This window comes from Nannizzia gypsea, genomic scaffold (assembly GCF_000150975.2).
Source record: "Nannizzia gypsea CBS 118893 supercont1.4 genomic scaffold, whole genome shotgun sequence".
Classification (NCBI taxonomy): domain Eukaryota; kingdom Fungi; phylum Ascomycota; class Eurotiomycetes; order Onygenales; family Arthrodermataceae; genus Nannizzia; species Nannizzia gypsea.
In genome coordinates this window covers 2,406,978-2,434,781 of record NW_003345198.1, presented here as the reverse complement: position 1 = coordinate 2,434,781, position 27,804 = coordinate 2,406,978, and the positions used below count along the sequence as shown (strand labels likewise).

Genomic DNA, 27,804 nt, shown 5'->3' with positions numbered 1-27,804 from the left:
TTGGCATCAAAGTCAGCATCTGTGAGGTCTTCGGTCAAGCTTGGCGTTGGTTCTGAAACGTGAAGCGGATGCCTGTCAGCATGTTATACGCAGTCACCCAGTTGACATGATGCTGATCGACCTTTGTCCCAACGATGACGCGGTCTTCGTCTTCCTCCTCTCGTCGTTTTCGTTTGCTGGCTCGGCGTTGCTTAAACGCTTCTGTCCATCTGGCGGCACCCTTCGTCATGTAGGGCCTCATCCAGGTGAGCTTCTGACTGGTTTGAACGCTGGCTAAGACGAGGGATGGTGAACGAGCCACGACGCAGGACGGAGGTAGGAGAAGAGACACGGTCTATGGGCAAGAGGGAGTCGTCAATGGCGATGGGAGTCGAGACGTCACGGCTTGCTCGTGACGAGGAGTGGCGTGGAACCTGGAGGGTATGTCGGTGGCTAAGACGTCCGCTCTGCGGGCTGGAGGGAGAAGTAGGTATTTCTGAGTGTGCGGTTGTAGATACTTGTGGTGGTGGAGAGGAGTGTCTGTAAGAGATGGGCTGTGACTCTGGAGCGAGGTTGGTGGTATCAAGAGTAGTAGGTCTGGGTGTAGGTGTGGTCGGTATTGAGGTTGAAGCAGCAGCAGCAGCGGTTGGAATAGGTGGTGGTGGTCTTGTTGGAGCAGGCCCTACATCATCGTGTTGAGACGAGGAGCTTGGAGGCGTCAGCTCAGCGGTAGACGGGTATCCTGTGTAGCTGTGAAGCTGCGAGGCTGGGTAGTTCGTCGAGCCCGGTTTCGAGCTCGGTCTGTATGGCAGTGCTGCACCATTGATAGTTCCGTGCTGAGCCTGAGCCTGGCCGTTTTCCGTTCACCCAGCGTTCGTGTTCGTCGGCAAATGCTTCGTGATGGGCGGACGCACCGTTGGTGGTAGCGGGTGTTGTTGTGATGTCTGCCATGGAGTTGTGAGAGGAGACGGCACGCCCGTTCCTCAGCGACGAGGAGTCGACGCTCTCTGTGCACTCTCGCGAAGGAGAGATGGAAACTGTGGCTCTAGTCTTCGGATTTGGGCCCCTGGAGCGACTCTCAACAAAGAAATTCGCAGATGCAGCGACTCCATCTCCAGTGTCTCCGTTGCTGTAATCTGGGTTCCACAGAAAGGCGTTGGCCGCAGTAGCAGCAGCAGCTTTCTCGTGAGGTTGTTTCGACGTAGAGTGAGCAAACAGGGAGGATGAGGCGTTCGTCTGTTTGGTTCCTGGGGTATGTTGATGATGGTGATGGTGGTGCTGCTGCTCGTGATGCTGGCTGTTCGATGTGTCCGGCGAGGCGAGAGCCGGCATGGTTTGGGGGAAACTCGACCTCTGCGTGAAGGCTGGAGGCGAGGGAGGCTGCTCAATGACCAGATAGTCGACTCTCCAGTTTCCTTCGGCCTTCTCTTCTCCGCCGGTGAAGGCTAACATATGTGTAGCGGGCGAGCGAGGGCGCGCTTCTGGAGTGAGCAGGCTGTCTCTCGACGGGGGAGTGCACGGCTGGCACGTCGACGCCGCAGATGCAGTCAGACACGATAACCAAGTCAAGCGACTCTCATGCCTCTCCGCAAGGCCAGGATCCTTGATACACACGCAGACAGCAGAGAGCAGACGAGCCGTGGGTGGTGATGAAGTCGAGGGCGAGGCGGAAAACAGTCGATGACGGAGTTGACCTGACGTTTTACTGTGCGGTCTTGACCTTAGCAAGCCAGAGCCAGAGAACGAGACGAAGAAACAGGGCAAACAGAGACTCACCAGCCGGTCAGCGTCACCTCGTCGTCTCTCTCTGTCTTCGCCTCTGCCGTCGTCCGCGTCAAGATGGCGATGATGGGAGGCGGAGGAGGTGTTGCTGGTGTTGAAGACGCAGACGCTGGTGAAGCCGCCCAAAGTCGCTCTCAGTCTAAGTCAGGTCAAAAGTCGAACTTCGCCGCCAAGCAAGAAACATAGAAAAAGTTCGTTTTTCTTGCTGTCAAGCCACAAAAAGGAAACTCACAAGCAAAAAAGAAACAGAGACAGGGGGATGGGTTGATTACTTTTACTTTAGCTGTTTAGATACGAGCAAGGCTAGGGAGATAGACACGCTGGCAGTCAGTCAGTCAGTCAGTCAGTTGTGCGTCGTCGTTGGCGCCGTCGTTGATTCGGCCCTTTTCCCCTTTCTCGCTGCAGGGCAAGAGGTGACTAACTGCGATTTGATAGGCCTTGAGACGATGACGATGCAAGTAAGACGAGACTGTGACGGTCACAGTGATGCTGATAAAGACGATGCTGGTCACTAGGAAGGGATTAGTTAAGGCGATGCTGAGAGATGAGATGTCCATCGAGTCTCCGGGCCAACACAGTTCAGTTCAGCTGAAGACGAACCAACCCCCAGGCACATTATGAGGCCTCGTTATGGGTTAACCGACATGGATGCCCAGCCATGATCCACCCCCTGGTTACAGTAGGTGGAATCCTCGGGTTCCCTTCGCCTTTTTGTTTCTTTTACCTCTGAGGTGCGGAACCGGGCCAAAGTCAATGGCCGCGTGGGAAGGATTTAGCGTGCACTGCCACAACCTGGAGACCTGATATATATAAGTACCGATATACTAGATACGGTTAAAGGGATGTCGTTGGGAACTATGATAGGAGATGGTGTCATCAGACATCTATTTTACAAGGTAGGATAGGTGGTGAGTTGAAGTACTAAGGTATCCAACTACTTCGGACGCCGGCAAGGGAGTGCCCATTCCTGCATCCACTCAGAATCAATGACATCCTGAATACTCGCCCTCTCGCTGGGGACATATCGAAGCATCGGCCTAATCATCTCGAGAAAGGCCTTCTTCTCGTCCTCTTCCGGATAGGCCATCTCATATCTTCGTCGAGTAGCAGTGACGAACCAGTCATACCGGTCCTCTATTCTGTCCCGAGAATTTGGGAACTCGATACTAGTACCATCTTCGATGAAGAACTCTGCCCTCTCCTCCCATTGAGACCACCAGGGCTCAGGAAACTTACCTAGAGCACAGGCCTGGTCTTGGAGAATGCCACCTCCCATGACACTAAAGGGGCCTCCGCTGCCGAAAATGTCGAATACGGTACATGCTAGAGTCCAGATCTCGCTGGGGAAGGACAGTGTTTCTTTCTCGTTGTGTTTGTCGATGAAGAAAGCCTCTGGCGGGACAATGTGAGGGAGAGTACGGGAAAGTATCTGTCTCGTCTTGCTTGGACAGTAACTGGAAGTAAAGTCTGATAGCAAGATGGGCAGATGCGAGTCGGTGATCTCATCCGATCGAACAAAGAGACTTGCTAAACCAACTACATGAGTTGGGACACCCACTTCCAGTGGCAGACGGTCTCTTCTGACAATGGGTTCCCTAAATGAACTTCCAAACCGCTGGTTTATCGTTGCAGTGTCGGTTATCCGCCTGGTATCTTCCGGAAGTCGAAGTAGAATATTACCAGCGTGGATATCTATGTACAGTAAGTCAGTGGCAGATATAACATAGCTAAGCGGTAGTACTAACCACCGTGGACAATCCCTCGATCATGTAGGGACTGAACAGTCAAACTAGGTCTGCAATGATAGCTCGAGCTGTGGGAAGATGCAACAGTTCATGGGCAGCCATATATCTCGCCTGTCTCAGGCTACATAATCCAGCCTCCATGGCCAGGCATCGATGAGCTCCATTCGGACCCTGTTCAACAAACACGTCCTCCAGCCGTCTGATCGAGGGCATATCATGAAGCTGAGCCGTGATATCTTCCTCTTGATCATCTGAATCGGCTGTTTTTATCTTAACGGCAACTAGCGTTTGCTGTATCTTGTCTGAAGCCAGCCATACCGTCGAAGAGCCGCCGTGTCCCAGCATTTGAGCAACACTGTAACGTCCATTGCAAAGCTGGTCGCCGAGTTTCACTGGGTGATAGCCACCGGGGCAGTACCTCTCCAGCTCTTCACACTCTTCGATGTATTCATATTTAGGATTGTAGGAGGCAGCAGGCTTTTCTTCGATCCTGAGTCCATTGCTGGAGGCATGAAATCTTCTCTCAAATGAGGATGATAATAGCTTAGTCTGGTGTAAACAGCCTGCTCGAGCTAACGAAGGAGGTGATAAGAGACGATATCTCCATCTACCCAGTAAAAATCGCGTGCTGGAAGGAAGCATCTAGTACAGCGTCTAGGTAATAGTCTGCCGTCTACGTCTGCCGTCTTCCGTAAAATAGAAGCTGAGGCAGCCTAGCTCAGTGGCTGACAGGGGGTAAACCCGACTAAAAGCTCTTTATGTAGCACAGCAAAAGGTGATTGTTAGAAGAGGAACAGAATCAAAGTATACAAAGCTATAGCCAGCTACTCCATACTTAATAATAGTTACAGCTATCCATGTACCAAGGGCCAAAGGCCACTGGGGAGAAACTTCCCAGAACCATTGGATCTGGTTCTTTGCTGCTTTTACTCTATCTCTAGTTAGGTCTTTGTATATTTGAACCCTGAAGATCCTCGATGTTATCATTGTCGTTTGGCCGTGTAAAGCTCCACGCAGCATCAGCCTCATCAGACGTGACCGGCGTACCGGCGTTCTCAGGGATGGCAGTTGCCTCTGCAGTTTCCTCTCGTTCAGATGCAGACGGAAGCTCAGAACGAGCCTGTCTGTATCTCTCGTTTGCACACTTGATCATATCGTCTCGTTGCTCCTTTGCCCAGTCTCGTGCATTCCGATATACAGTTGCTCCCTGCCGAAACGTTTCAGGGTTATCTGTCATCGCAAAAGACCTTAGCGGAGTCATAATGTACTCAAGAGGACCGTCATCTTCTCTGGGGCCGGTGAGATGCGTCGTATAGAGCTTAAGTTGGCTAGACTGGTAGGTTGATGTTATTGTATAGGCCTTATTATCATAGACCGGCTTATCCTGTCTGTATGACTGCAGCCTGTGCATTCCTCGAGCCCCCAACGCACCGTGGTAACAGGCCTGTTTCGTGACTACAGCAGACGATCCATCAGGACCTTTAGTCTCCAGGAAGAAATTTGGAAGCATTGGGAGGGAAGTTTGCGTCGAGGGTATGATATAATCATTAAGCTCCTCGCGGATTTCCTCGTCGAGTTTCTTAGGGTGAGCACCAAAGAAATGGTCCGGCTTTGCTTTGGCCAAAGTACCATCTGTTAGAGGAGCAAGATTCCCAAAGAGATAGTCTCCGCCTACACTCCTACTATCATCAATGCGGCCTTCAATCCTCGGAAAGGCCGAGCGCACAATCGTCTTCTCCTTAGCGGCGTTGATATCCGCCTCTCTAAACTCTTCAAATTCCTGTTCTGAGAACTTTGATGGGGAGAGGGAAGCCCGGGGTTGCACTAGTCGTTCATTGAGCTCCCGCCAGTTATCAGGTTTTGCTGGTCTCGGACAACCAGGTTCCCTGTATTCGGGAGGATAAACGCCATAATCAATCAACTTCTGCTCGAAGTTCCGGTTATAGGCAGTGCTACTCGTCGTTCTTGTAATCTTGTTACTGCTGGTATTGCTATCATCCGGGGGATCTCCCGCACGGCGCTTCTGACGGCGAGAATTATTTGCACCCATTGATTGATAATAAGGGATACCAGGGTTCGGGAACTGAGGAGCCATAGATATCAGTATTAAATGCACCCGCGTGGTGGATATGATACCAAAGAGTGCTAGTATTTCATAAGAGTCACATACATTCCGAAGATCAGACAGGTCAGGCCCGCCTTTTCTGGAGAGTCTTTTAATCTCCCTCTGAATCTCGGGCTTGCAGTTTACCAGGGGGTCAGGAACAAGCGTCTGGCCACGACATTTAAGTCTCGCCTGTAACTGTCGGGTGAGCGGCCGGCGACTGCGGTGTCGGTGTCGGTGGTGATGGAAGTATTGAAGGTTTTTTACGTTGCCAGAAGCCTTGTTTCGTCTATCTAGCTCCTCAAGAGCGTCCTTGGTTAACCAGACCTTCGATAGATTATCCCAATATGCTGTTGATGTGACCGGGTCGGCCCCTTTCCGTCTCTTCGATGAGTGATCCCGATCAAGGTCTTCTTCCTCGCGCTCCCGTCGTTTGCGAGATGATTCCACTGCGACAGAGCAAGGCATAGCCGAAGGGTATCTTCGTTCAAGAAAGCGTCGTGGGGTGGGTAGTCGATTATATAAATCTGGCGCATGGGCTCACGACATGGGGAAAATGCGGTTGGTCTGTCAGCCAGTCTGTCCATCTCACACTCCTCAGCCTTCCGGCCTGAACGGAAGTCCCATTGGGTAAGAATCTGGCCCCATATGCACCACACAAGCAGGGGGGAATGAACATATGAACATACAATGCACCTCTTGGGGGGTCAGCTGTGGTCGTGACGCGCCATTCGCGCGCCATTTGACGGCGGTGTGGAAGTAGTTCGTTAGGTAAGGAAAAGCGAGCCTCCAGAAAGTACAGCGCCCTGAGTACAGTTTGGTCTCTTTGTATTAATATACATACACTCCGTAGCACCCGGGACTCTCTGTATATGATCTTTCTCTCGTTGTGGTTCGTTGTTTGTAGTTTCGGAATTTCTGGAACTTGCAAGGTTGGCGCCACGGCTAAGGTAATTAAATCTAATATTTCTTGGCAAAAAGTAAGCGGTTGAGGCTCTTTTCTCGTGCGAACTCACACTCTATCTAGGTTCGTACCGACCATTAACTATAAATTATTATCTAGTGCCTCCTTCGCATCTGCCTCTGCCACGCCGGCATGGCCCGTTTGACCATGTACTCAGACGCCATAAGCTGCCTCGCCGTCGGCCTTTAAGCTGGCTCAAAAGTCATCATAGACCTCAGCATGGCCTCCAATGCTCTGAGCTCACCCCCAGCAACATCCCATTGACAGCTCTCTGGCGTCTCACCCCGTCCCATATCCCACATCCGCCGATGAAGGCGACAGAACTCAGGCGTATTGATGCGCTGGAAGTTGCTGATCCAAGAACCATCCTCGTTGAAGAACTCAGAGCGGTTCTTCCAGGACTTCCACCATCGTGCCGGCATATGCTGATGGCCCAAGGTGTTGACCATCTCACCAATGATGTCGTCTGGGTCCCATGCAAAGGTTTCAAAGAGTGGCCGTTCGCCCATGGCATCATACAGAACCACGGCTAAAGTCCATACATCTGCTGCAGTGCCGATGATGTGGTCATGGAAGAATTCTTCCGGAGGAGCGCACAGAGCTAGAGTATGAAGAGTTGGAGACGATGTTTTTGACATAATGAAGGACGTTCCGTAGTCTGATATGAGGATCTCGGGATCTTTCATCTCATTGGCAGGCATGTTCTGTACCATGGGATAAACGACATGCGATGGTGCGTGGGGGCGCTAGGTTTCCCATCAAGACGATATGTAGGGACCTCGTACGGTTTACCATGGCGTTCGTACAACTCAGCTGTGCTCAAGTTATTAAAGCCAGGCACGCGAAGAAGAAAGTTGCCCAAATGAAGATCTGTAGGTTCAATAGTTAGATAATTTGAACAGAACCAAATCAGGGGTATCAGTATCAGACATACCTCCATGGCATATATCGTTGGTATGCAAATAGTCCAAGCCCATGATGAGCTGAGCCGCAATAGACCTCGCAGCGTCTCGGGGAAACATGAATTTTGTACTGTTCTACTTTGAGCTGGCTATGCTACAACCTGCTGGCTCTCCAACGAGGCACTGATGGTGTCCATTGGGGCCGTCAAAGGAGAACTGGTCAAGCAAGGCTGGTATAAACCGCTGTCCGGGATGCTCCGGGTCACCTTTTGTCAATAGACGGAGAATGCCACTCTCATTATTACCACTGTACTGTGAGGCTGCTGCAATGAGGATCTTCAGCGAGACATAGCGTTGGTGGTGCTTGTCGTAAGCAAGCCAGATGGTTGAATAGCCGCCATATCCTAGCTTGTGGACAATCTTGTAGCGGGAACCACAGAGAGTGTCCCCGATGAGAATTGGATGGTATCCGCTAGGCCTGTATCCCTCCAGTTCCTCCACGTCTGACTGGGGGTGGTATATCCTTTCTTCGGCTTCCAGGGGCTGTATCTGTGTCTCAGCTGTGGTATGGTAGAAAAGCTGATGTGTTGAGTGACGCTGATGACGGACAGTGACGGCAAAGCGAGGGAGCAAAGGACTACATCTCCAGCTGACGCCCAGCGTCCTGTTGAAAGACATCAAACCATGCATGAGCTTTCGCCTCCAGCATTCGCAGGTGTGTTTTGCTATGGAATATACGATCTGGTAAGTACCTTGTTATCTTTTGCAGAGTTCGGTCAGTCCATTATTTATTTAAACAACTATTTAACTACCAACTCTAGCAGCCAATTCTAATAAATATACTACAAAACAACAAGAAGTACGCTCTGATAAGCAGCCATCTAGATATCAACATAAAGCGGCAGACTGTGGCAGTCCGCCAACCAAGTATCTTCTCGCGCTTCCGGCCAAATGCTCTTGACCAACTCCCACATGTTCTCAGGAAACAAAACGTTATCCCAGTACTCATCATGATACACCATCTCAATGGTATCAACGATTGCCTCACTTTGTCCCTCAGGGACAGCACACCTATACGATCTAGGACCTAGATCGTTGCAGGGAAACGTAGGTACTCGGAACGACGATTCTCCACCTTTTCCAACCGATATTTGCAGAGTTAGATCTTTGAATGTAAAGGTTCCGTCCCCATCAGCAGTTTTGGAGATGATGTTGAATATGCTGCGGGCCAGGGGTGCGTCGATAGCGGTGTCTACCAGCCTTCGACGGATGTATGCATCGTCCATAAGATATACCGAGGAGACTTCTGCCGTGAAGCGCGGACTGCGTTTACTGTCCGAGCAGACAAAGTAGATGTGTAAATCTTCCAGCTTCGCCAGTCTGCTCAGAGCACGGTACTGGCTGACTTCATACTGATCACCCTGGGAACGGGGGACGGAGAGCTGGAGCTTCCGTAGCTCAGGACAGTGAATGCGTATATCGTCGGTCATCTCGAGAGTAACAGGGAACGGATACACGTCCGACCTAACATGCGGGAAGAGAAGCTGCTGTAGCGTTTGGCCGTGACACTGTAAGATGGCACTGAATATCCGGGGGCCGTAGATACCATTTAGCTTCAGGCTTTTAAGCGGAGGCAAGCTTCTTAGAAAGGTAGCACCAGCCTCATCCCTCTGCTGTCGTTCTAGGGCAGGGATTGGAAATTTTGGTTCGCAGAGACAAATGATCAGAGTATCAAGCGAGGCAAACATACGCCCATTCAAGGCTAACCACTCAACCGCATCTGGGGTCATGCCAGATGGAATTGATAGGGTACGCAGGCCAGAGAAAAGGATATGGCTGCTCCAGGCCTGAAAAAAATTTCTTGACAGCACATGGCCCGGTCCCTTGGGGGCACCCAGTCCATGGAGTTTTCTCGGAGGCGTATCCCGAGGGAGGCCAGGGAAAGTGCCTGTCCACGGCAATGGATGCCTGGGATGTTGACCTAACTCTGTAGAGCCTATCACATATACCTCTCTGACATGCGATGAAACCATTCCAACAAACTGCAGTGCAGCCTGGGAGTCAGGAACGCCCTGCACCTCTTCCCACGGCCAGTGCATCCCTAGCGTATATAAGTTGGGCGAAGCAACAAGTCGACGGAAGTATTCGTTTACCTCCCCGCCCCTGCGCGCCAGTGATATAAGGGAAAGACATAGGATATGCAGTCTACACTTCTGAGGCCTGCTTTGCAAAGCATTGAACACACAGCGAGGAAATGAGTTCTTAGCCCATACCAGGTCCTTCAAGACCGGGAGTAGACTAATAAACTCCGCTACGGGCATCCACATCTCGTCTTCCTCATCAAGTTCAGCCGCGGACAACGCCAACGGGCGAGAAGACAAATAAAAGAATTTATTCCCACTGCTTGCATAGTGATGGGAGCTCGTGCAATAGTAGTGATCAACTTCAGCCCAGACAGGAAAACCCGTCCACCGACTATATTCCTTATAGTCACAGTGACAGCTGATGGTGAGACGATGGACATAGCTATGTCTTGAACCGCGACGTAGGATGCGGCGCCAGCGGTTCAGGTCGTCGACTAGGTGTTCCCTGCTCCTGGTTTGGAGCCGGATGTGTTGGAAGCGTCGGGTATCTGAGACAGCACTGCAGGCGTGGTTAACCAGGGCGAAGTTGGACAAGCTACGGGGTGAGAGATAGCCTATAATGTCCAGCAGTGTCTCCAGCGGCAAGTCTTGCAAAGAGGTCATTTTGTTCCAATATCGCTAGATAGCCGTAGGAGATCGAAGTAGTTAAGAGGATTTCACCAGTAGTGGCCCTGATACGCGGTGGCTTTCAACCCGTTCGTGGCTCCTTTGACCTTTGGCGCGTTCTTTCTGGCCCTTTCCCACTCAGCCTCGGTCATGACATTCTTGGGCACGAAGCCGTAGTTCTTCAGGTAAAAGTCGACTTTCTTGGCTTCCTTCTCGGCTGCTTTCTTCTGGCTGTATGCGTGCTTGAGTGACTTGATCTTGTCAATAGTAGAGCTAGAGGTAGAGGTTGAGGTTGAAGTGATGGAGTTTGTCATGTTTGCGGTTGGTTTGGGTGGGAGCCTTTGGGGAGGAGAGAACATAGACAATAACCAACAGGCCCCAGGGCGCAGAGTAAAGATATTTATAGGCCAGATGAGATTGCACTTGCATCCACAGGCCAGGATGCAATGCCAATGTTCTTGGTCATGTCAAGGCTGGGGAGAGCGCTCCATGGCACCGTATCAGGCGTAGTCTACTTTAAACACACGAAGAACCAAGACGCGAGTAGTGAGAAACATAGATTTCATATCCATACACACAAAAAAAGGCTGAACTAGTTTACTCAGACGTATGAAGAGAGCAAGAAAGGAGACAAAAAAGCATAGCCATAAACATTAACAGGAAGAAGCAAGACAAGACACAAAAAAAGACGGAAAAAAAAGAAAGGTAATGCAAGTTCCATCCATACCTATTCCCCCACCTCGAGACGCCGGTTCATTTGTTTGTTTCCCTGGTGGTGATTGTGGTGGTGGTGGTTTTAGGAGCGAGAGTGAGCGAAGTAGGAGATGACGGGGGTATTTTGAGGACGAGCGCAGGAGAAAGCGAGAGAGATATCCACCAGGGAGAAGACAAACATGATGAAAAAAAGAAAAAAAGAAAGGGAACGAAGAAGGCCGATTCAACAAGGCACGTATATTATATCATGTTCATGTCCGTCCGGTTTAAGAAGAAGCAGCGGCAGCGGCCTTCTTTGGTGTTCCCTTTGTGGTTGTGGTCTTCTTCTTTGCGGCGGCCTTCTTAGCGGCAGGCTTAGCAGCTGTCTTGGTCACTCTGCCGGACTTGGTCTTGCCTATGACCTTGGGCACATCAACAACGGCGGGGGCCTACACTTGTTAGCTTGACGGTATTATATATGCTGGAGATGGAGGGTAAGAGGAACGTACTGAAGAGGTGGCCTTGCGCTGCTTGGTGGTGTTGGCCTTGGTCTTTGACGACTTGGTGGCAGCAGCCTTCTTGGTGGTAGAGGCAGCGGCCTTCTTTGGCTTGTCAGCTTTGTCGGCCTTGTCGGCCTTGTCAGTCTTATCGGCCTTTGAAGCAGCGGCCTTCTTGGTGGTGGTGGTGGCCTTCTTAGCAGCAGGCTTAGCAGCGGCCTTGGTGGCAGTCTTCTACGCGGATATTAGCGATGTGATCATTAAGTAGAGTCTATAACTCAGCACGGGATGAATGAATGGATGGAACATACCTTGGCTGCAGGCTTAGCAGCAGATTTGGTGACCTCCTTCTTAGCAAGCTTCACGGGGCCAGAGGGACCTGCGACGCGTCGTCAGTATCATATCACATCACCGCATCAGATGAAACAGTTAGTAGTGAAAGAGAGTAAGACATACCCTTTGGCTGGGTGAACTCTCCCTTCTCGACGGCAGCCTTGAGAGCGCGGTTGAACTGCGCGTCAAAGGTCGCCTGGGAGGTGATGTTGATGGTGTTGTTGTTCTGGACGTACTTCTTCAGCGCTTGACGGCTGCATCCTGTTAGCATCGTCGTCATACCCATCGCCGTCATCGACAAGGTAAGGTACGTACCTGCTTCCATTGCGTTCCTTGAGCTGTACCACAAGAAAAAGAACAAGTTAGAACATCGCTCAATGCATATACACAGGGTATCTCTTAATCATCTTTCTGTCGCTGGCTGGGGTTGAGGTCGTTGTTATTGTCGTGGCACGCCACGAAGCAGCAACAACCACAACAACAACCACCGACCACCGACTACAAGGAGCTGATCTACTCACGTTGATGATGGCATCCTTGATCATATCTACATCAAACGAGTCAGCAAGCGAACGCGATCACAGCGATGTCCATCTCGAAGGCCAGCGACGGGCGCTTCAGCTGGATCACGGCGGGTGGTGTGCTTTTACCTTTGTATGAAGCGTGGGTGGCGGACGACTTGCCCGAGGCAGCACCGGCAGCTTTCTTAGCAGGCATGTTGGAAAGTCGGTAGAAGACGAGTCGTTAGAAGATGAAGAAGAAGATGAAGGTGAAGATGAAGTCGAAGTCAAGTTTTATCTTCTTGTCGAGTCGCGGTTGTTGTTGTTGTTACGGTCGAGGGAGAAGAAGAGGAAGAGAGAGAGAGAGGAAAAAGGCTGGCGACTGGCGGGGCATGGGCGGCCTTCTTATAAAGGCGCGCCGGGACGGGCGAGTTGATCTTCCCGCCATCACCTTGTCCCTTTTACTCTTCTTCTTATCTTCTTGTTATTTATCTTCTTATGCTGTTTCGTCTTCTCTGGGCTGTGTTATGTTGTTGTGTCGAGTTCTTCGTATCTAGATCGTGCTCTAAGTCGAACGCGCGCATCTCCGTCTCTCGCTCTCGTCGTCGTCGTCTTGCTGTCTTCATCGCTGCGTCTTCGCTGTCTGCCACGACTTCAACCAGGTGATGCTTGATGCCAGACAGGGCTACAGGGGAAGACAGGCAGTAGAGTCGCCCTGGGAGAGACCGCAGAGTCATGCGAGAGTCTTCTTTTGCGTCTCTGATCATGTTACTGTCTCCATCACCTCGTCGTCGCCGGTAGAAGGCTGGTTATCTAGATCTATATCCTGAGTCTCGTCTCTCTTTCTACTCATTCGACTCTCTACTCTCCACTCCGCTGTCCGCACATCTTACTAGGACTACCCATGTATAAACAGTAAGAGGATAGGCATCTTCTTAGTCTTGCGTCATTTAATTCAATAAATATACAGTCCATCCGTAGTTGTAGTGACTTCTTCATCTTGGAGGCAGAAGTTGATGACAGCAACCAAGGGTCACGACCAGGAGAGCAGCGATCGACCTGCTTCCATTTCTTGTTGTTTCTCCTGTACCATGGTTCAATGACACCTACAATTAATGCAACTTCATCTTCCCATCATCTACTCTTCATCTACTTCTCTTCTTCTCATCATCTATCAACTTCTTCTCACCTCGCCGTCGCTGTCTTCCTCTCTTATTCTGCTTCTTCTTCTTGTATTTGTTTTGGTGATGCTCGTCTTAGTCAGCAGATCTTGGCAGGTAAACCCACTTCAAAAAAGATACTTGAGAGACAAGAAGACAGCGAGGAAGAAAAGCTGATCTTGACGAAGGCAGAAGAGATAACGACATAAAAAGTAGACTGGCAGATGGAGCGGGAGACGCTCTTCAAGACGATATCCTTTTTACGCTGATACATGCATGGAGTGAGGAGTAATCAGAGTTCATAGATGGTGGTGTACATAGATAGATTGTAGTAGACAGCCCCTAAACTAGTCAACTAGGAGAAGATGAAAGCCAACGCCGAAGATGCATCACAAACAGATAGAGAACAACAAGAAGACATCAAGAAGAAAGAAGAGAGAGAGGGACTATCCGGCTCCTCGGGGCTTCGCAGCCATCGCTCTCTTCGCCTTCGCGTCTTCCTTCTTCTTCTTCTTCGCCTGCTCGGCCTTCTCCTCTGCCTTCCGCTTCGCGCTCGCCTTCTGCTCCTCCGTCTTAGCCACAGGCTTGAAGAAACCCTCCAGCCGCGACTGCTGCGCGCTCTTCAGATTCTTCGTCAGCCGCGCTGCGCCGTTCCTCACCCGCTCCTCGCTGAACCCTTTCTCCTCCACCAGGAACCGGACCAGTCCATCAACGTCCGGCGCAGTCCACTTGAAGTCGCACTCGGGCGCGTCGGCGGGACGCACGTCCGGGTTGAAGAAGAGCTCGCGGGCCTGGAGGTACGGGCCAGTCGTCCGGGATGACGTATTTCTTCTTGGGGTCGCTCTCATGGCCTCCACTACTTTCTCCAGCGTGCCGTGGTCCCGTATCAGCTTGAGGGCCGTGTTCGGGCCCACCTTGGGGATCGGGTCCAGATAGTCGCATCCAAGCAGTATACATAGGTCGACGAACTAGACACCCCATCAGTACTAAACACAAGCAAGAATAAAGGAAGAATAAGAGTATAAGAGTAATACCTGCGTCATGTCCATGCCGAGTCCCTCGAGGACTTTCTCAAGATGGATCTCCAGGATAGGTTCTTTCCGCTGCTCGCTAAAGGTCAGATGCCGCAGCAAGACGGGAGCCGCAAAGCACAGCGTATCCATATCCTCCGACGCAGCTCCAAACACTTTACCGGCCTTCGCCAGCACCGCACACTGCGCCTCTGCCTCCGTCGGCGCATCCAGGTACGGTATCCCCATCAGCCCCAGCAACCGCTTACACTCTGCATTGTGCTCCTTTGTGACCCGCACCGTCCGACGCGAGAACTTCTCTACGTCCTCTGTTGTTCCCGTCTCCTTGGCTTCCTCAGCTGCCTCTTGGGCCTCGGCCTTGCGCATGGTCCGCTTAGCCAGCTCGCCGGACTTGAGCTTGGGAGGGGCGCCGTCGAAGACGTAGAGCGGTTTTATCCCGTTGTCGACCATGCGTAGGGTGCGGTAGAACATGCCCATGAGATGCGACGTGGTCTCGCCGGTCTCGTTGGTGAGTTGCTGGCCATCCGACCGCACCGCGATCAGGAAGCTGTAGATACTCATGGACCTGTAGAAGTAGGTAGGTAAGTAAGTGCGTCTTATCCTCTGTATATTTCACATTGACATGACCTACGCATCCTGCTACTGTTAGCTTAGTCCTGTACAAGTAAAATATGGCAGACTCACGATGGCCACTTTGCGCCCGAACTGGTTCTTGATCTCGCCCGTCTTGACGGCATCGGGGGCGTTTTCCGATATTATCTGGTAGAGGTCTGTCTTGTTAGTTATACTGGTATATATTAAAAGGCTTTTAATGGGTATCTGCCTACTCTTTATTCCCATCCTGGCTGTCAATGTCTGTTTTCTCCTGTCTTTCTCTCTCGTCTTTCTCTTGTATAGAAAAAGATGAAGAAGCAACAGCGCGTTCGAGCTTTTTGGGGACGCGAAGTAATTTACCAAAAGGGGCTAGCGTTTATTACGCAATGATTACGTGAGTGTGACTAATATATGACTAATAATAAAGTTATGTAAGCGAAGAAGTTGGTGTTGTTGATATTGATGATATTGACTGATTATATTTGACATTTGATATTTGATATATGTTGATGCTATGTAGTAATCATGTTGAAGATGATATAGATATGTCGACAGATGTTGAATGCATTCCTGATGTTGGTGTAAGCCGAGTCGACGCATGTTGAGTGCCTATCTTCCCACGAATCACCATCCATCGTCGTCCTCCTAAATTTTTAAAATAAAGAAAATAAAAAATAGATAAATAAAAGAGGACTACTTGAAGCACTTGCGCTTGCGAGGGTCCGGGTAGACAAAGCACACCTGGGAGCAGCAGTCGTAGTTGGAGTTACACTGTGCGCCGTTGGGGAGACACGCGACGTTACGCCTGAACATTTCGTCTGGGACAGCATCAGAAGCAGCAGCAGGAGGAGATGCTGCGTCGCCTGAGATGATGCTGGTGGGTTCAGGTGCAGGAGCTGGTGCTGCGAGGGCGACGGGTGCGAGCATGAGGACAGCGAGCTGCGAGAGACGCATGTTGACAGTAGTACGGAGTACAGCGTACAGTACTTTGTGGCAGGCTGGAAGATGCAGATGCAGATGCAAATATAAATGTATATATAAATGTATAGATGTGTATAGACTGTTTTCTTGTCTTTCGTCTGTTGTCTGTCTCTGTCTGTCTGAGTTGATATCAACATCGGATATCACCATCCTCAACGACAGTTTATATATCCTCAACAGTCAACCGTAAACCATTAACTCGACTCTTCACAGCCAAATGGACATCAAATCAACAGCCAGGTCAACAGTAACCCTCAAAGTCCAACAGAACCCAGTCGCACCTGGCGTCTCCTTCCGGCCTGTCCTCCATGGCCTCTTCGTGTCTCTGTTCGCTGTACGAGGGTATCAAGCAGGCTGTCCGACCACACCAAGTCCGGTGACGCAGAGCAAGTAAAGCATCAGGATCTAGAGCAGCAGCAAAGAGCACAAAAGTAAGTCTCTCCGTCCGTCCGTCCTTTAGATGGTTCGTAGAGTGTTCGCTGGGAGTTCGTAAGGATGACACTAAGGGCGGATTTTCTTAGTATAAAAAATATTATCGCAAAAACTTCCGACTTTTCTCTCTGATTCTTCAGCCTCGCTTCGTTTTTCAGCTTCTTCTTCCTTTTATTCTTCCTCTTCTTTTTATTCTCCTTCTCTTCCTCTTCTCTTCCTTTCGTCTCTTCTTATTATTCTTCTTATTCTTCTTCTGCCTTTTCACTGTCTTCTAGTCTTCTTCTGCCTCTGAAACCCCCACCACTTGACTCGTCAGGCTCACAGACAGACGAAACAGACGAACCATGGGCGAGATGACCAAAGCCTCCGACAGCGCTGAGCTGGCAAAGCGCAAGAGACCGAGTAAGAAACACTCCCTCCCGTCGCATCTCCCCTTACCGTCTGTCCATCATGTCTCTCTTTTGTGACTTTTGTCCTGTCGGAGAGGCTGTCTCTTTGTGTTCCTCGAGTCGGCGTTGGGCGCAGAGATTTTCCCACCGAAAGGAGAAGAACTCGACACATCACGAACCAACCTTGGAACGCTCCGAGACCTACATCTACATCCACTCCATCTACATCTACTTCTTCCATTCACCAACTTCTAGTCCTCGTCACCAACTCCTACCTTGCATCCTCTGCCCTGCATCTTCTTTGTTGCTATAACATCTACGCCATCGCTTCAACATGATGGCTCAGCTAAAGCCGCCGGTGATAGGAACCCAGTCCTGCCCGCCGCCGGAACTCCCCCAGCTCGTCGCCGAGCAGCATGTCCCCGTATCCGCCCAGGACAAGGACAGCAAGCGTCTCATCGTCGTCCTCTCCAATGCCAGCCTCGAGACGTACCGCTCCTCGCACGGCGGCGGCAGCAGCGGTGGCGCCGGACGGGCTGCCAACGGGCGCGAGGAGAAGTACTCGCTGCTCAACTCGGACGAGCACATCGGCATCATGCGCAAGATGAACCGCGACATCAGCGAGGCCAGGCCGGACATCACCCACCAGGTTTGCCCTCGTCGTCTCAGACGTGACGATCTACCTTATTATACAGTATTATATACAATTGGATAAGTAGTAATAGTGGTTTGATAGTGCCTGCTTACGCTGCTTGACTCGCCTGTCAACAAGGCTGGCAAGCTGCAGATATACATCCACACGGCCAAGGGCGTGCTCATCGAAGTCTCCCCCACCGTCCGCATCCCGCGCACCTTCAAGCGGTTTGCGGGCCTGATGGTCCAGCTGCTGCACCGGCTCTCCATCCGCTCCACCAACTCCGAAGAGAAGCTGCTCAAGGTCATCAAGAACCCCATCACCGACCACCTGCCGCCCAACTGCCGCAAGGTGACCCTCAGTTTCGACGCGCCCATCGTGCGAGTCAACGACTACGTCAAGACCCTGGGCCCCAAGGAGAGTATCTGCGTCTTTGTCGGTGCCATGGCCAAGGGGCGAGATGACTTTGCAGACGCCTTCAAGGACGACACCATCTCCATCAGCAACTTCAGTCTCAGTGCCAGCGTCGCCTGCAGCAAGTTCTGCCACGCTGCCGAGGATGCATGGAACATTGTCTAACTGATGTCCGTCACTCTTCACTCTCTTCTCGATAGATATATATACTAACCTTAGCTTTAGTCATAGGTAACTGTCTCCTGAATGCTAACATGTAGGTCGACCAGCATCTATCACTTCAACACCAGAAGGATACTCGTATACCACCTACCGACAACAAAAGATACCAGTCACTGCAATTCTCCATTTCACCAGTGTTCTCCAGGCTAGATTGTCCACCAAACTGGCGAGGCTCGAGCCAATGATACCAACATCAACGGCTGCAAATATTTCCATTTGATATGATTCATGTACTCTATCTGGCCTGGGGAACATCTGGCGGTGGGAGTTGTCTTACCCTCCTGGACTCTCTTTTTCTCTCTTTCTCTCTTCTTTCTCTTTTTCTATCTCTTCTTCTCTGCATCTTTGGAATATATGATATGACATGATACGATGTTGCTGGGCCTCGTTCTGTTTTTGCAACCAAAACACGAACACGGGCGGTTCAACAGCCCTGGGTCAACAACATGCACAAAACACACACGCAAAACGCACGCAAAAAGGGAATTGGGAAACGGGAAAAAGGGGCATCACGGCGTTGGAGTGGTCTCTCTGCTTTGTCTATCTGTCTCTGTCTTTATGTCTCCATCAACCTGACATACTACTCCGTATACTCTCTACCAGCTCCTCCGTACTCCATCCTCTAATCCTGTGTAATAACCGTCACCTCACCGCCGGTCGGCTAGAAGTATCCGCCGCCGTCGTCTTATAAATATAGAATAGACATAATCAGCATCAACCCGCCATCCGACTGGACCAGCCTCTTCTTCCTTTCTACCAACTCCAACTCCATCCATGTTACCGCTTCTTCGCCATAATTAACCACCCAAGTTAGCTAACATAAACTGGAGCTTCGCAAAAGAAAAGAAAAGAAAAGAAACCCCCCGTCCTCCGACTTGTCACTCACTAACTAACAGTATCCAGTAACTCCCCAGGACGACCCCGGCTTCGTCAGGCGTGGATGCAGGTCAAGGCAAGGCCACCGCCTCATCTTTTCACCCCTTTTGCCTGCATCTTCACGCATGCCCGCGGCCAATGACCGACGGACCGCCCTGATCCATTAACTATCTTTATCCATCTCGGCTTTCTCTTTGAGGGCCTTTGCTCATGCTGGATGAAACATCTTACGCTTTATTCCATGGCTTCTTTTACTGGGGGGCGGGCTTCATGCTTACCGCTGTCTTGCTCGCCACGGTTGACCCTCAGCCATACGCTACACATCACCCAGCATCACTCCAGACAGCCAGCCAGCCAGCCAGACTGACTGATAGACGACTGATAGACGACTGACTAGTTATGGCAGCGAGTGACTGGCTGGCTGGGCCAAAAAGGACACGGTCGTCGGGCATTCATCCATGGCTGGCTGCATCGCCAACCGCACCGTGGGAGATCCGCCAGCTAGTTACAGTTACAGGCGTTAGGTGCAGAGTCAAGAGCAGTGGCTCGTCTCGTCCTCCTTCGATTCTGCTTCTGGCTCGCCTTCTCCTGCTTTCTCCATGCATGAGCGTCTGATGGGCACAAGAACCCAAGTCAAGCCCACTCCCCGGGCCGGGGATGAAGTACATACATACCATACATATACATACTCCGTACATATACGCTCAGTGCTACATACGTGTATCCGCTGCCAGAGACTGCTCGATTGGTCCACGGAACTCTTGCCCCCCCTGCTAGTTATCCTCTGCTACGCTATGGGATGCCTCGTCAATGCTGATGGGGAACGGAGGGATGCTGATGCTGTCCAGAGCCGTCTCTTTTGCCCTATTTTGCTGCTCTCCCTTTGGCTGCTCTGGCTCGCTGCTCGATGGCAATCGGCTGGGTACTCACGCTTACGCTTATACTTGCTACCAACTACGCTCACGCCTTTCTCGGCCCCTGGATGACATCGGATGCGTGGATCCAGAAGGGGCTTCGTTGTTTTTTTTTTTTTTTTTCTCTTTTGGGATGCCTCTTTGCAACTCACGCTGGATATACATATCTCTCTGCATGAGTGTGGGCTGGTGGGATTCCATCCGCTTGCTTGCTGGCCTCGTTTTTGCTTCTTCTTCGTCTTTTTTTAATTCCCGCTTCTCTGGTCGTCCCTCGGAGTCAGAGGAACGGAATTGATATATTAGATACTTCCGCCTCGAAGTATTTGCCCTCTATCTCTTTGTCTCTTGTCTTGTCCCTCTGCTCTGCTATATATATATCCCTCGCGTATATACATACATACGGGTGTATATACTACGGCTGCAAACAGAACAGTTTCACCTCTTCTGTTTGTTGCTTCTATCTCTCGTTCGAGACACTCGCTGTCCCGCCTAAGCACTCGTTTGCTCAGTCATATATACATACATACATATATACCCTCTCTACTCCCAGCACTTACCTATACCTCCTACACACTTCCCAGTCTATCCCTCGAACTTGGGCGTATCAATCATCAAACATGCCCGTCTCCCACCTCACCCTCACCGTCTCGAATCTGCCTACCTCCACCTCCTTCTTCCTGTCATGTCTCCAGCCATTGGGATACTGCTTCATGGGCCGTCATGAGAACAGCGTCGGCTTCGGTACCGAGCCTGGCAAGCCCGCTGATTTCTGGATTGCTGAAGAGAGGCCTGGGTGCGTTCCATTGAATCAAACATCCATTGAAGAAAAGAGAGAAACTAATAGCAAGTAGAGTCCCGGTTGGAGCCGCACATATTGCCTTTCCAGCTCCCTCCAGAGATGCAGTCAGTGCATTCTTCATTGCCGCTCTCAAGGCCGGCGGCAAGATCCACGGCGAGCCATGCGTGCGAGACGCTGAACGGGGCTACTTCAGCGCTGCCGTGATCGACTTTGACGGCAACAGCATCGAGGCCGTCTACCGGAACGACGCTCCCAGCGTTGCTCCCAGCCGCAAGGGAAGCGTCGTCAACGACAAGGCCCTCACCGTCGTCGACAATGCATCCGTGGTCTCGAAGCATTCCACCGCCAAATCGAGGGCCATGACCGTTGCTCCCGCAAAGTCTGAAGTCAGCGTTGCCAAATCCAGGGCCATGACGGTAGCACCCAAATCCGAGGTCAGCTCTGCCTCGACCGCCAGAAGATCGTCTGCAAAGTCCGTCATGGCTCCCGTGCCTGCTCCAGCTCCCGCTCCCGTCCATGTCCCCCAGCCGCAGCCACACCAGCTCACCAGGCGGGAGTCCAGCACGACCACGACCAACGTCCACTACATCGTCACCAAGGAAAAGAGCGGTGACAACCTGGCCGGCGCAAAGGCGGTGGTGGGTACTCTTCTCGGCGCTGCTGCGGGAGCTGCTCTTGCATACGCCATGGTCAAGGGCGACTCGCAGAGCCAGAAGGAGACCATCACGCCCGTTACCACCACCCGCTACATCGAAGCACCTCAATCGAGCCCCTCTGCCGCTGGTGGTGGAGGTGCGTACCGTAGCATTGAGCCAGGCCAGCAACAGGGCCAGCTCGAGGACGGATACGCCCGCAGCACTGCATCCAAGAACCCCTGGGCCAGCACCGTGTTCGAGGGCCTAGAACAGACAAGCCGCATCCTGGAGCAGGCCAAGAGCTTCACCGGCACTGCTGCTGCTGCCGGTTTCCTGCCGGGCACCCCTGGATCGGCCTCTGGCTCCGAGCGACGCCCATCAGACGGCAGCATGTACAGCGGTGCCTCGGGCGACCTCGAGATCCGAGCCATCGAGGGCGTCCCCGGCATGGCAGAGGATAGCCGCTCCTCATACTCTCGCGTGTACCCGCAATACCAGCCCAGCCCCAGCTTCGTTAGCAGCTTCCACGGCGAACGAGGCGACGCCGGCAGCGCCTGTAGCTCCGGCAGCTGCAGCTCCCAGCGCCGCTCCAGCTACGACCACAGCCCGCAGCACTACGCAAAGAGCGTCGCCTCCAGCCAGGCGTCGGGCTCGACCGTCAAGGCGAAGTCGACCAAGGCCAAATCAAGCTACTCAAGCCACTCCAGCCACCACTCGAAGCACAGCAGCAGCAGCAAGAACAACGACCGCAGCATGCGCACCATCGAAGAAGACTACGGCTACGACTTCGAGCCTGTAGCTGACAGCGTCCACTCCGTTCACTCCGTCCACTCAGCCCGCAACATCCCTTTACCCGCGGGCTCGACCACGACCGTCTCCAAGCTGTCCATCCGCTCCAAACACTCGCACCACAGCAGCCACAGTAAACACTCCCACCACCACCATGATAACCATGCCCATGACCATGACCGCCGCTCATCAGCTTCCTCCAGTCACCGCTCCCACGCCCACCAGATCCCGCTCCCACCCAGCGTAGCCGGCGGCAGCGCGCTGTACCTCGAAGACATGATCGACGCAGACTCGCACGTCACGCCACGACCCATCTTCGAAGCATCCTCGACCACCTCGAAGAAGTCGAAACACAAACGGTCCAAGTCGAGCAGCCGATCGAGCCAGGCGACGGGCCACTCGAGCAGTGCACGGAGTAAGTTCGACGAGCCGGTTTTGCCTAGCGATAGCGTCAGCCAGGTTGGCAGCTGTGTGTCGAAGCGGAGCAGCAAGAGCAGGAGGTAGTCTTGTCCATTCCACCATTCCACTCACATCCCATACATGATATATATTATGCATGCATGCATTTTAGGTATTTTTTCGGAGTTGAATCTTTGATCTGTTAGTTATGATGCATTTACATTTACCTGGTGATTGATGATGATAGTCTATGTTGATATGTGGATTGATTGATCGCCGAGGGCCGGGACGGGAGGCGACGGGGAGTTATTTCTTCTTCTTTTGCTTATTTTCCTTTTGATCTACATCACTTTACATGTTAAAGGAGTTTCTTGATGCTTTGCTGTTTTCCCTTATATACTAATTAGATTGTCTACGGTGTACTATGAAGGCCAGTGGAAACAATAAGAAAAGAATAATGAATGACTGAATGATACATACTACGGCACTTGAGAACCCGAGAATGAAAACAACATATGAGACGTAGCAAGCGTTAATATTTATTGGTTGGCATGGGCAGACGTAACATAGCATAACTAACGTAGCATGATTGCACCGAGGGAATAAGGGGGGAGAAGGGGGCTAGGGGTAGGTAGGGAATGATGATGGGAAAGGGGAAAAACAATCCGACACCCATGAGATATGCAAGTGAGTTTATTCCAGGCTGAGAGAGCGACGAGGTGTGTTTGTGTGTTGGTCTTTGGTGGAGATAAGACAGACAGATAGAGTAGGGGGTTTGGTTTTGTAAGTCTGGTTTTGGTAGAAGACAAGCGGCAGGCCATGTGCTTCGACCGGCGTTGAACCAAACAGCAAAAACAGCCCCTAGGGACAATACCTGGAAGAGGAACTAGAAAAGAAAATGAATAATCGCCTCCCATCCATTACCGCCACCGTCATATCACTGCACCACGACGTCTCAAGCTAGTAAGTAAAGTAGGTAGTAGGTAGAAAAGGGCGAACTCCTCGGTAAACCATGCTTCAATCCATGTACGATCAACGCCTTTTTGTTCTTTCTCACACGAGTTACAACGACGAAGGAGAAAAAAATGAAGGTGTTTCTGGTTCAAAGTGGATGGTCACAGTGGATGGTTGCGCGTGGAGGGTTGGTTCGGTAGGGTGGCACTCAGGTAGTCAGGTAAGAAGTCGGTCCGTAGTGTTGGCAAAGTAGAAAGCAAAAAGGAACGGTCCCCTAGTCATAGCATCAGAGGGAGACAAGGGTATCAACCAATAGCGTGTTTGCGTGTCCACTCTGCGGCGATTCTCTCATATTCTCCGTCCTTCTTCTTGTACAGGTGAGCTATTTCGGGAACGAGGGGGTCGTCTGGGTTGGGGTCTGTGAGCATCGAGCAGATCGAGAGTAGGACTGTTGCGAGTATTAGCATGGCGGTCTCAAAAGGAGAGAGAGAAAAAAAAGAAGACAAGAAAGAAAAAAAGCACAAAACTGACCCTTCGATATGGTGAGAGCAGGGCTCCACTGGTCTCTCAGGATGTCGAGACAGATGCTGCCGTTTGAGTTGATGTTTGGGTGGTAGACGGGTGTGGTGAAGTTGACCTTTGGAGGCTTGAAAGGGTAGTCTGTGGGGAAATGTATGGCCAAGAAGAAGACACCGCCAGCGTAGGGACTGCCCTCGGGGCCCATGATCGTGGCTTGCCAGTGGAACTGCCGTATGTCAGCATATCTCGGTGTCTCTCTTGCCTGTATAACCACCAGGGTACGTGCAAGTCATAATAGCGGGGTGCATACCAGATCATCTCCTATGGGACCAGCAGAGCACGAGGACGGGGGATCACTATATCAACAGCAGTCAGCACCAGTCCACATCACATAGAGCACCCTTCCTTATGCCTTCTCATGTCTCTCCAGACGCTGTTGCACACCGGACTCCCCCGGGGGCTGGGAGCTGAAAAAGAGGGCAAGGGGGGCAGGAGCAGGGTATGGCTGACCGTCCTAGATCTGTGAGTTCCTTGTTGATGCGCTTGAGGGCCATGACGGCGATATGGAGGCGTGTCTAAGGGAGGAGAAGAGAGCGAGACCTGGCGTGGCCGTTGGTCGTGTGCGTTCGGCGGTTGGTGATGTTTTTTTTTCTCTCTCGGTGGCTATGGCGGGGTTGCAAGCGTTAGCTGGTTCCGAGACAAGCGTTTTTCTTATGCAGGATGAAGCGGGAGAAAGGGAGCAACAGAGAGACAAGCAGCAGAGGCAGCGAGGCAGAGGGAGGGACTTTAATACCTGCTCAAAGTGAAGCTCGAGATCGTCTTCGTCGTCTTCTTCTTGTTCGTTGTTTTGCTGGTGAAGAAAAGAAGAAGAAGAAGAAGAAAAAGCGGAAGAAGGAGAAGAAAAGGCGGTTGCTGACTAAGAGCTGACAAATAGATAGAAGGAGAGCATAAGGGGAGTAAGAGGATAGGGGATAGGGGTGGAAGATGATAGATGATAGAGTAGAATATAATGGAAGATGGTAGAAGCGGTGGAAGCGGTGGTCTATATAGGAGTATATAGTAGTATATGTTCAGTATATAGATTATAGAGTACACAGAGCACACAGAGTATATAGAGTAACTAGATAGGGGTCTATATACGGAGTACAATCTATACAAAAGCCTGGACGCCGGTGATGGCACGTCCAAGGATCAGACCTAGAGATGGTTAGAAGCTAGCAGGTGGTATAGAGGGGCATATAGAGAGAGTCTTACTGTGGATGTCACTCTGGCCTTCGTACGTCTGGGTGACGAAGAGATTGGCTACATGTCTGCCGATATGATACTCGTCACTGGCAGCATTCCCGCCAAAGATCTCCTGCAGCGTCCGCGAGCCAGCCAGGGCCCGGTCACAGTTCTGCCGCTTGATCATGGATATCATCTCCGGCACGGCCTTGCCCTCGTCCTTCAGCCGGGCGACCTGCACCGCCGCCAGAGTGCCGTACGCCGCATCGGTAGCTGCGTCCGCCAGCTTCTTCTGCACAAGCTGGTATTTGGCAAGCGGGTTGCCCTTGAACTGCTTCCTCTCCAGCGCGTACTCTCTCGCCCGGCTGATGCAGTCCTCCAACGCACCCATGGTACCGAAGGCGATGCCCAGCCTGGCGCTGTTCAGACAGGTAAACGGCCCAACCAGACCGGTGACTTCGGGGAACATGTTCGCTTCAGGGACGGGACAGTTGTCCATCTGGATCATGCCCGTGATCGAGGCTCGTAGGGCCGTCTTGTTCTTGATGGCGGGCGTCTTGAGCGTTCCCTCGGGACACTGGTCTCGCTCGATGACAAACCCTCTGATCTTGCCGTCCAGCTTAGCCCAGACCAAGAAGGCGTCTGAGATGGGCGAGTTGGTGATCCACGTCTTCGTGCCTGAGAGGCTGTAGTACCCCGTCTTGGTAGGGTGAGGCCTGGCGACGGTCTCCATGCTGCCTGGGTCAGAGCCGTGGTTGGGCTCAGTCAGGCCGAAACAGCCCAGCAGTTTACCCTCCGCGAGCTGCGGGAGGAGTCTCTGCTTCAGCTCTTCGGATCCAAACTCGTGGATGCCGGTCATGATCAGACTGGACTGGACGGACATGCCGCTGCGGAAGCCAGAGTCGACTCGCTCGACTTCCTTGGTGATCAGGCCCGAGGCCACAGTGGACACGCCTGCGCAGCCGTAGCCCTGTATCGTCGCCCCCAGCAGGCCGAGCGAGCCCATCTCGCGCAGTATAGCCGGGTCGTAGTCTTCATTTCGATATGACTCTACTCTCTATCAGTATTGGACATTGACAGGCGGGTAACAATATAAATATATGAGATAATGTGATATATGATAAAAGACCTACCGAGGATCCTCGGGGCGAGCTGCTCCTGGCAGTACCGTCTGGCCGTGTCCTGAATCGCCAGCTCGTCCGCCGTGAAGAGACTCTCTGCATCCAGCGGATCCGTCCACTTGAAGCTCGCTGCCGAGTGCGCGCTGCGTCGGCCCGCGATGTTGATGACTGCCGGCCGTCTCGCGGCTCTCAGCGTAGCTCTTCTCAGTGCAGCGTTCATCTTGTAGCTCCTTATCCAATGCCAATTAAGCAGCTATTACTCCGTATGAAATACAAGACAGCCAGCCAGACATTAATTAATAGTTAAACGTCCAGAGTGAGCTCCGGGTGTCGGCTCCAGGTGTCGCGGTGGAGTTTTTCGTGATGTTTCGGGATCTTAGCTGCAAACCTCGGCTGTCATTAAAGTAGAGTAAATATTTAAACATTAGGTGTTATTAGATGTTACTGATATCATGTACTATCTTGTAGAAGCCGGTGGTTATGTATATATCTAGGAGGTAGAGAGTGAGCAGCCTTTGTATCGAATTACTTTTATACCGTGGTTGTAGCCGTAGTTGTATTTCAACTGGTGATGTGATATCCATACCAAGGACTACCTAGATATAAACACTACCAAACCCTCTACATATATACGTAATGATTAATGATTCCAAAGGTACGGAGCGGACGCAGTAGAGAAGAAGAAACGAGTCACTTCTCAGTATACGGAGCATTCTCAAGTGTCTGCAGTGATACATAAGTCCAGTTGGATGTCTCACATCTCAGGTCAGGAGCCAACTCATAAGCTGAAAGCCGGCTGGCTGGCAGACTCTTCCCTCGACGTCGACATCAAGCAGCGTCTTATGCCGGGTCATCCACTCGGCAGCACAGCGTAGGAGTTATGTATGCATGTAGCATGTAGTATGCATGTACGTGCGTACTCCGTAGAGGCCCTCTGACCCGGCCAGCAGGACACAGCCGGCCAGACGGACGTAAGTATGTCGGGGGATTCTTTTACTCCTTTCCCCTAGGGCATTTCCTGGGATAGGCCAATGGCATGAGAAGCCAGCAGGCTGAAGCATCTAGAATAAAACAACTGCCCGGGTTGGCCGCATAAAAGTGTTAGTTATCATTTGCTAATCAGGCAGACAAACAAGCGGCCAATCTTCCGGGAATGGGAAGAAAGATGAGTATCTCGTCTTTCCCCGGCTTGCTTGCTTGCTTGCTGTCTCTCGTCCAAAGCGGCCGAGTTACTCAACGGTGGCACAGCACCAGGAGAGCTGCAGCAGCATCATCATCTCATCATCATTCTTCTCTTTCTTTCTTTCTCTTCAAGGCGTAATCCGTACGTAATTGTCGAGTCAAAAGGTAACCAACCAACGTAACCAACGTAACCAGGGCTGGTTAGTTACTCGCAGGCAGCCAGTCAGGGCTCCGCTGGCCCGCGTATTCACCAATATCATGGCTGTATCTCGTCTTCGTCGTCTTC

The 27,804-nt window shown here is 51.6% G+C and overlaps 12 protein-coding genes across 12 annotated transcripts; 2 read left to right on the top strand and 10 right to left on the bottom strand.

Moving 5' to 3' along the window:
• Positions 1–34: 34 nt before the first annotated feature.
• Positions 35–1,311, bottom strand: MGYG_05618 (hypothetical protein; the record flags this gene model as incomplete). The annotated part of the gene is made up of 3 exons (XM_003172983.1): positions 35–334; positions 378–729; positions 776–1,311. 3 exons carry the CDS (start codon positions 1,309–1,311, stop codon positions 35–37), a joined length of 1,188 nt encoding a protein of 395 aa, XP_003173031.1.
• A 1,384-nt stretch (positions 1,312–2,695) lies between these two features.
• MGYG_05617 (serine/threonine protein kinase) lies at positions 2,696–4,148 on the bottom strand (the record flags this gene model as incomplete). The annotated part of the gene is made up of 2 exons (XM_003172982.1): positions 2,696–3,453; positions 3,677–4,148. 2 exons carry the CDS (start codon positions 4,146–4,148, stop codon positions 2,696–2,698), a joined length of 1,230 nt encoding a protein of 409 aa, XP_003173030.1.
• Positions 4,149–4,443: 295 nt separating this feature from the next.
• Positions 4,444–6,078, bottom strand: MGYG_05616 (hypothetical protein; the record flags this gene model as incomplete). The annotated part of the gene is made up of 2 exons (XM_003172981.1): positions 4,444–5,589; positions 5,677–6,078. The coding sequence occupies 2 exons, from the start codon at positions 6,076–6,078 to the stop codon at positions 4,444–4,446; spliced, it is 1,548 nt and encodes a 515-aa protein (XP_003173029.1).
• A 681-nt stretch (positions 6,079–6,759) lies between these two features.
• On the bottom strand, positions 6,760–8,154 carry MGYG_05615 (CMGC/SRPK protein kinase; the record flags this gene model as incomplete). The annotated part of the gene is made up of 4 exons (XM_003172980.1): positions 6,760–7,278; positions 7,353–7,444; positions 7,509–7,583; positions 7,638–8,154. 4 exons carry the CDS (start codon positions 8,152–8,154, stop codon positions 6,760–6,762), a joined length of 1,203 nt encoding a protein of 400 aa, XP_003173028.1.
• Positions 8,155–8,357: 203 nt separating this feature from the next.
• MGYG_05614 (hypothetical protein) lies at positions 8,358–10,223 on the bottom strand (the record flags this gene model as incomplete). The annotated part of the gene is made up of 1 exon (XM_003172979.1): positions 8,358–10,223. One exon carries the CDS (start codon positions 10,221–10,223, stop codon positions 8,358–8,360), a length of 1,866 nt encoding a protein of 621 aa, XP_003173027.1.
• A 53-nt stretch (positions 10,224–10,276) lies between these two features.
• MGYG_05613 (hypothetical protein) lies at positions 10,277–10,585 on the bottom strand (the record flags this gene model as incomplete). Its single annotated transcript, XM_003172978.1, has 1 exon — positions 10,277–10,585. One exon carries the CDS (start codon positions 10,583–10,585, stop codon positions 10,277–10,279), a length of 309 nt encoding a protein of 102 aa, XP_003173026.1.
• Positions 10,586–11,206: 621 nt separating this feature from the next.
• Positions 11,207–12,466, bottom strand: MGYG_05612 (histone H1; the record flags this gene model as incomplete). Its single annotated transcript, XM_003172977.1, has 7 exons — positions 11,207–11,368; positions 11,429–11,650; positions 11,728–11,795; positions 11,873–12,003; positions 12,065–12,087; positions 12,271–12,296; positions 12,400–12,466. 7 exons carry the CDS (start codon positions 12,464–12,466, stop codon positions 11,207–11,209), a joined length of 699 nt encoding a protein of 232 aa, XP_003173025.1.
• Positions 12,467–13,855: 1,389 nt separating this feature from the next.
• On the bottom strand, positions 13,856–15,988 carry MGYG_09092 (hypothetical protein; the record flags this gene model as incomplete). Its single annotated transcript, XM_003172976.1, has 5 exons — positions 13,856–14,377; positions 14,444–15,005; positions 15,072–15,079; positions 15,125–15,199; positions 15,776–15,988. The coding sequence occupies 5 exons, from the start codon at positions 15,986–15,988 to the stop codon at positions 13,856–13,858; spliced, it is 1,380 nt and encodes a 459-aa protein (XP_003173024.1).
• A 1,182-nt stretch (positions 15,989–17,170) lies between these two features.
• On the top strand, positions 17,171–18,049 carry MGYG_05609 (essential for mitotic growth 1; the record flags this gene model as incomplete). Its single annotated transcript, XM_003172975.1, has 2 exons — positions 17,171–17,485; positions 17,573–18,049. 2 exons carry the CDS (start codon positions 17,171–17,173, stop codon positions 18,047–18,049), a joined length of 792 nt encoding a protein of 263 aa, XP_003173023.1.
• Positions 18,050–20,513: 2,464 nt separating this feature from the next.
• Positions 20,514–22,623, top strand: MGYG_05608 (glyoxalase; the record flags this gene model as incomplete). Its single annotated transcript, XM_003172974.1, has 2 exons — positions 20,514–20,689; positions 20,748–22,623. 2 exons carry the CDS (start codon positions 20,514–20,516, stop codon positions 22,621–22,623), a joined length of 2,052 nt encoding a protein of 683 aa, XP_003173022.1.
• A 1,154-nt stretch (positions 22,624–23,777) lies between these two features.
• On the bottom strand, positions 23,778–24,545 carry MGYG_05607 (ubiquitin-conjugating enzyme E2 4; the record flags this gene model as incomplete). The annotated part of the gene is made up of 4 exons (XM_003172973.1): positions 23,778–23,920; positions 24,004–24,217; positions 24,302–24,347; positions 24,502–24,545. The coding sequence occupies 4 exons, from the start codon at positions 24,543–24,545 to the stop codon at positions 23,778–23,780; spliced, it is 447 nt and encodes a 148-aa protein (XP_003173021.1).
• Positions 24,546–25,141: 596 nt separating this feature from the next.
• MGYG_05606 (glutaryl-CoA dehydrogenase) lies at positions 25,142–26,556 on the bottom strand (the record flags this gene model as incomplete). Its single annotated transcript, XM_003172972.1, has 3 exons — positions 25,142–25,188; positions 25,246–26,265; positions 26,349–26,556. The coding sequence occupies 3 exons, from the start codon at positions 26,554–26,556 to the stop codon at positions 25,142–25,144; spliced, it is 1,275 nt and encodes a 424-aa protein (XP_003173020.1).
• Between the last annotated feature and the right edge of the window lie 1,248 nt (positions 26,557–27,804).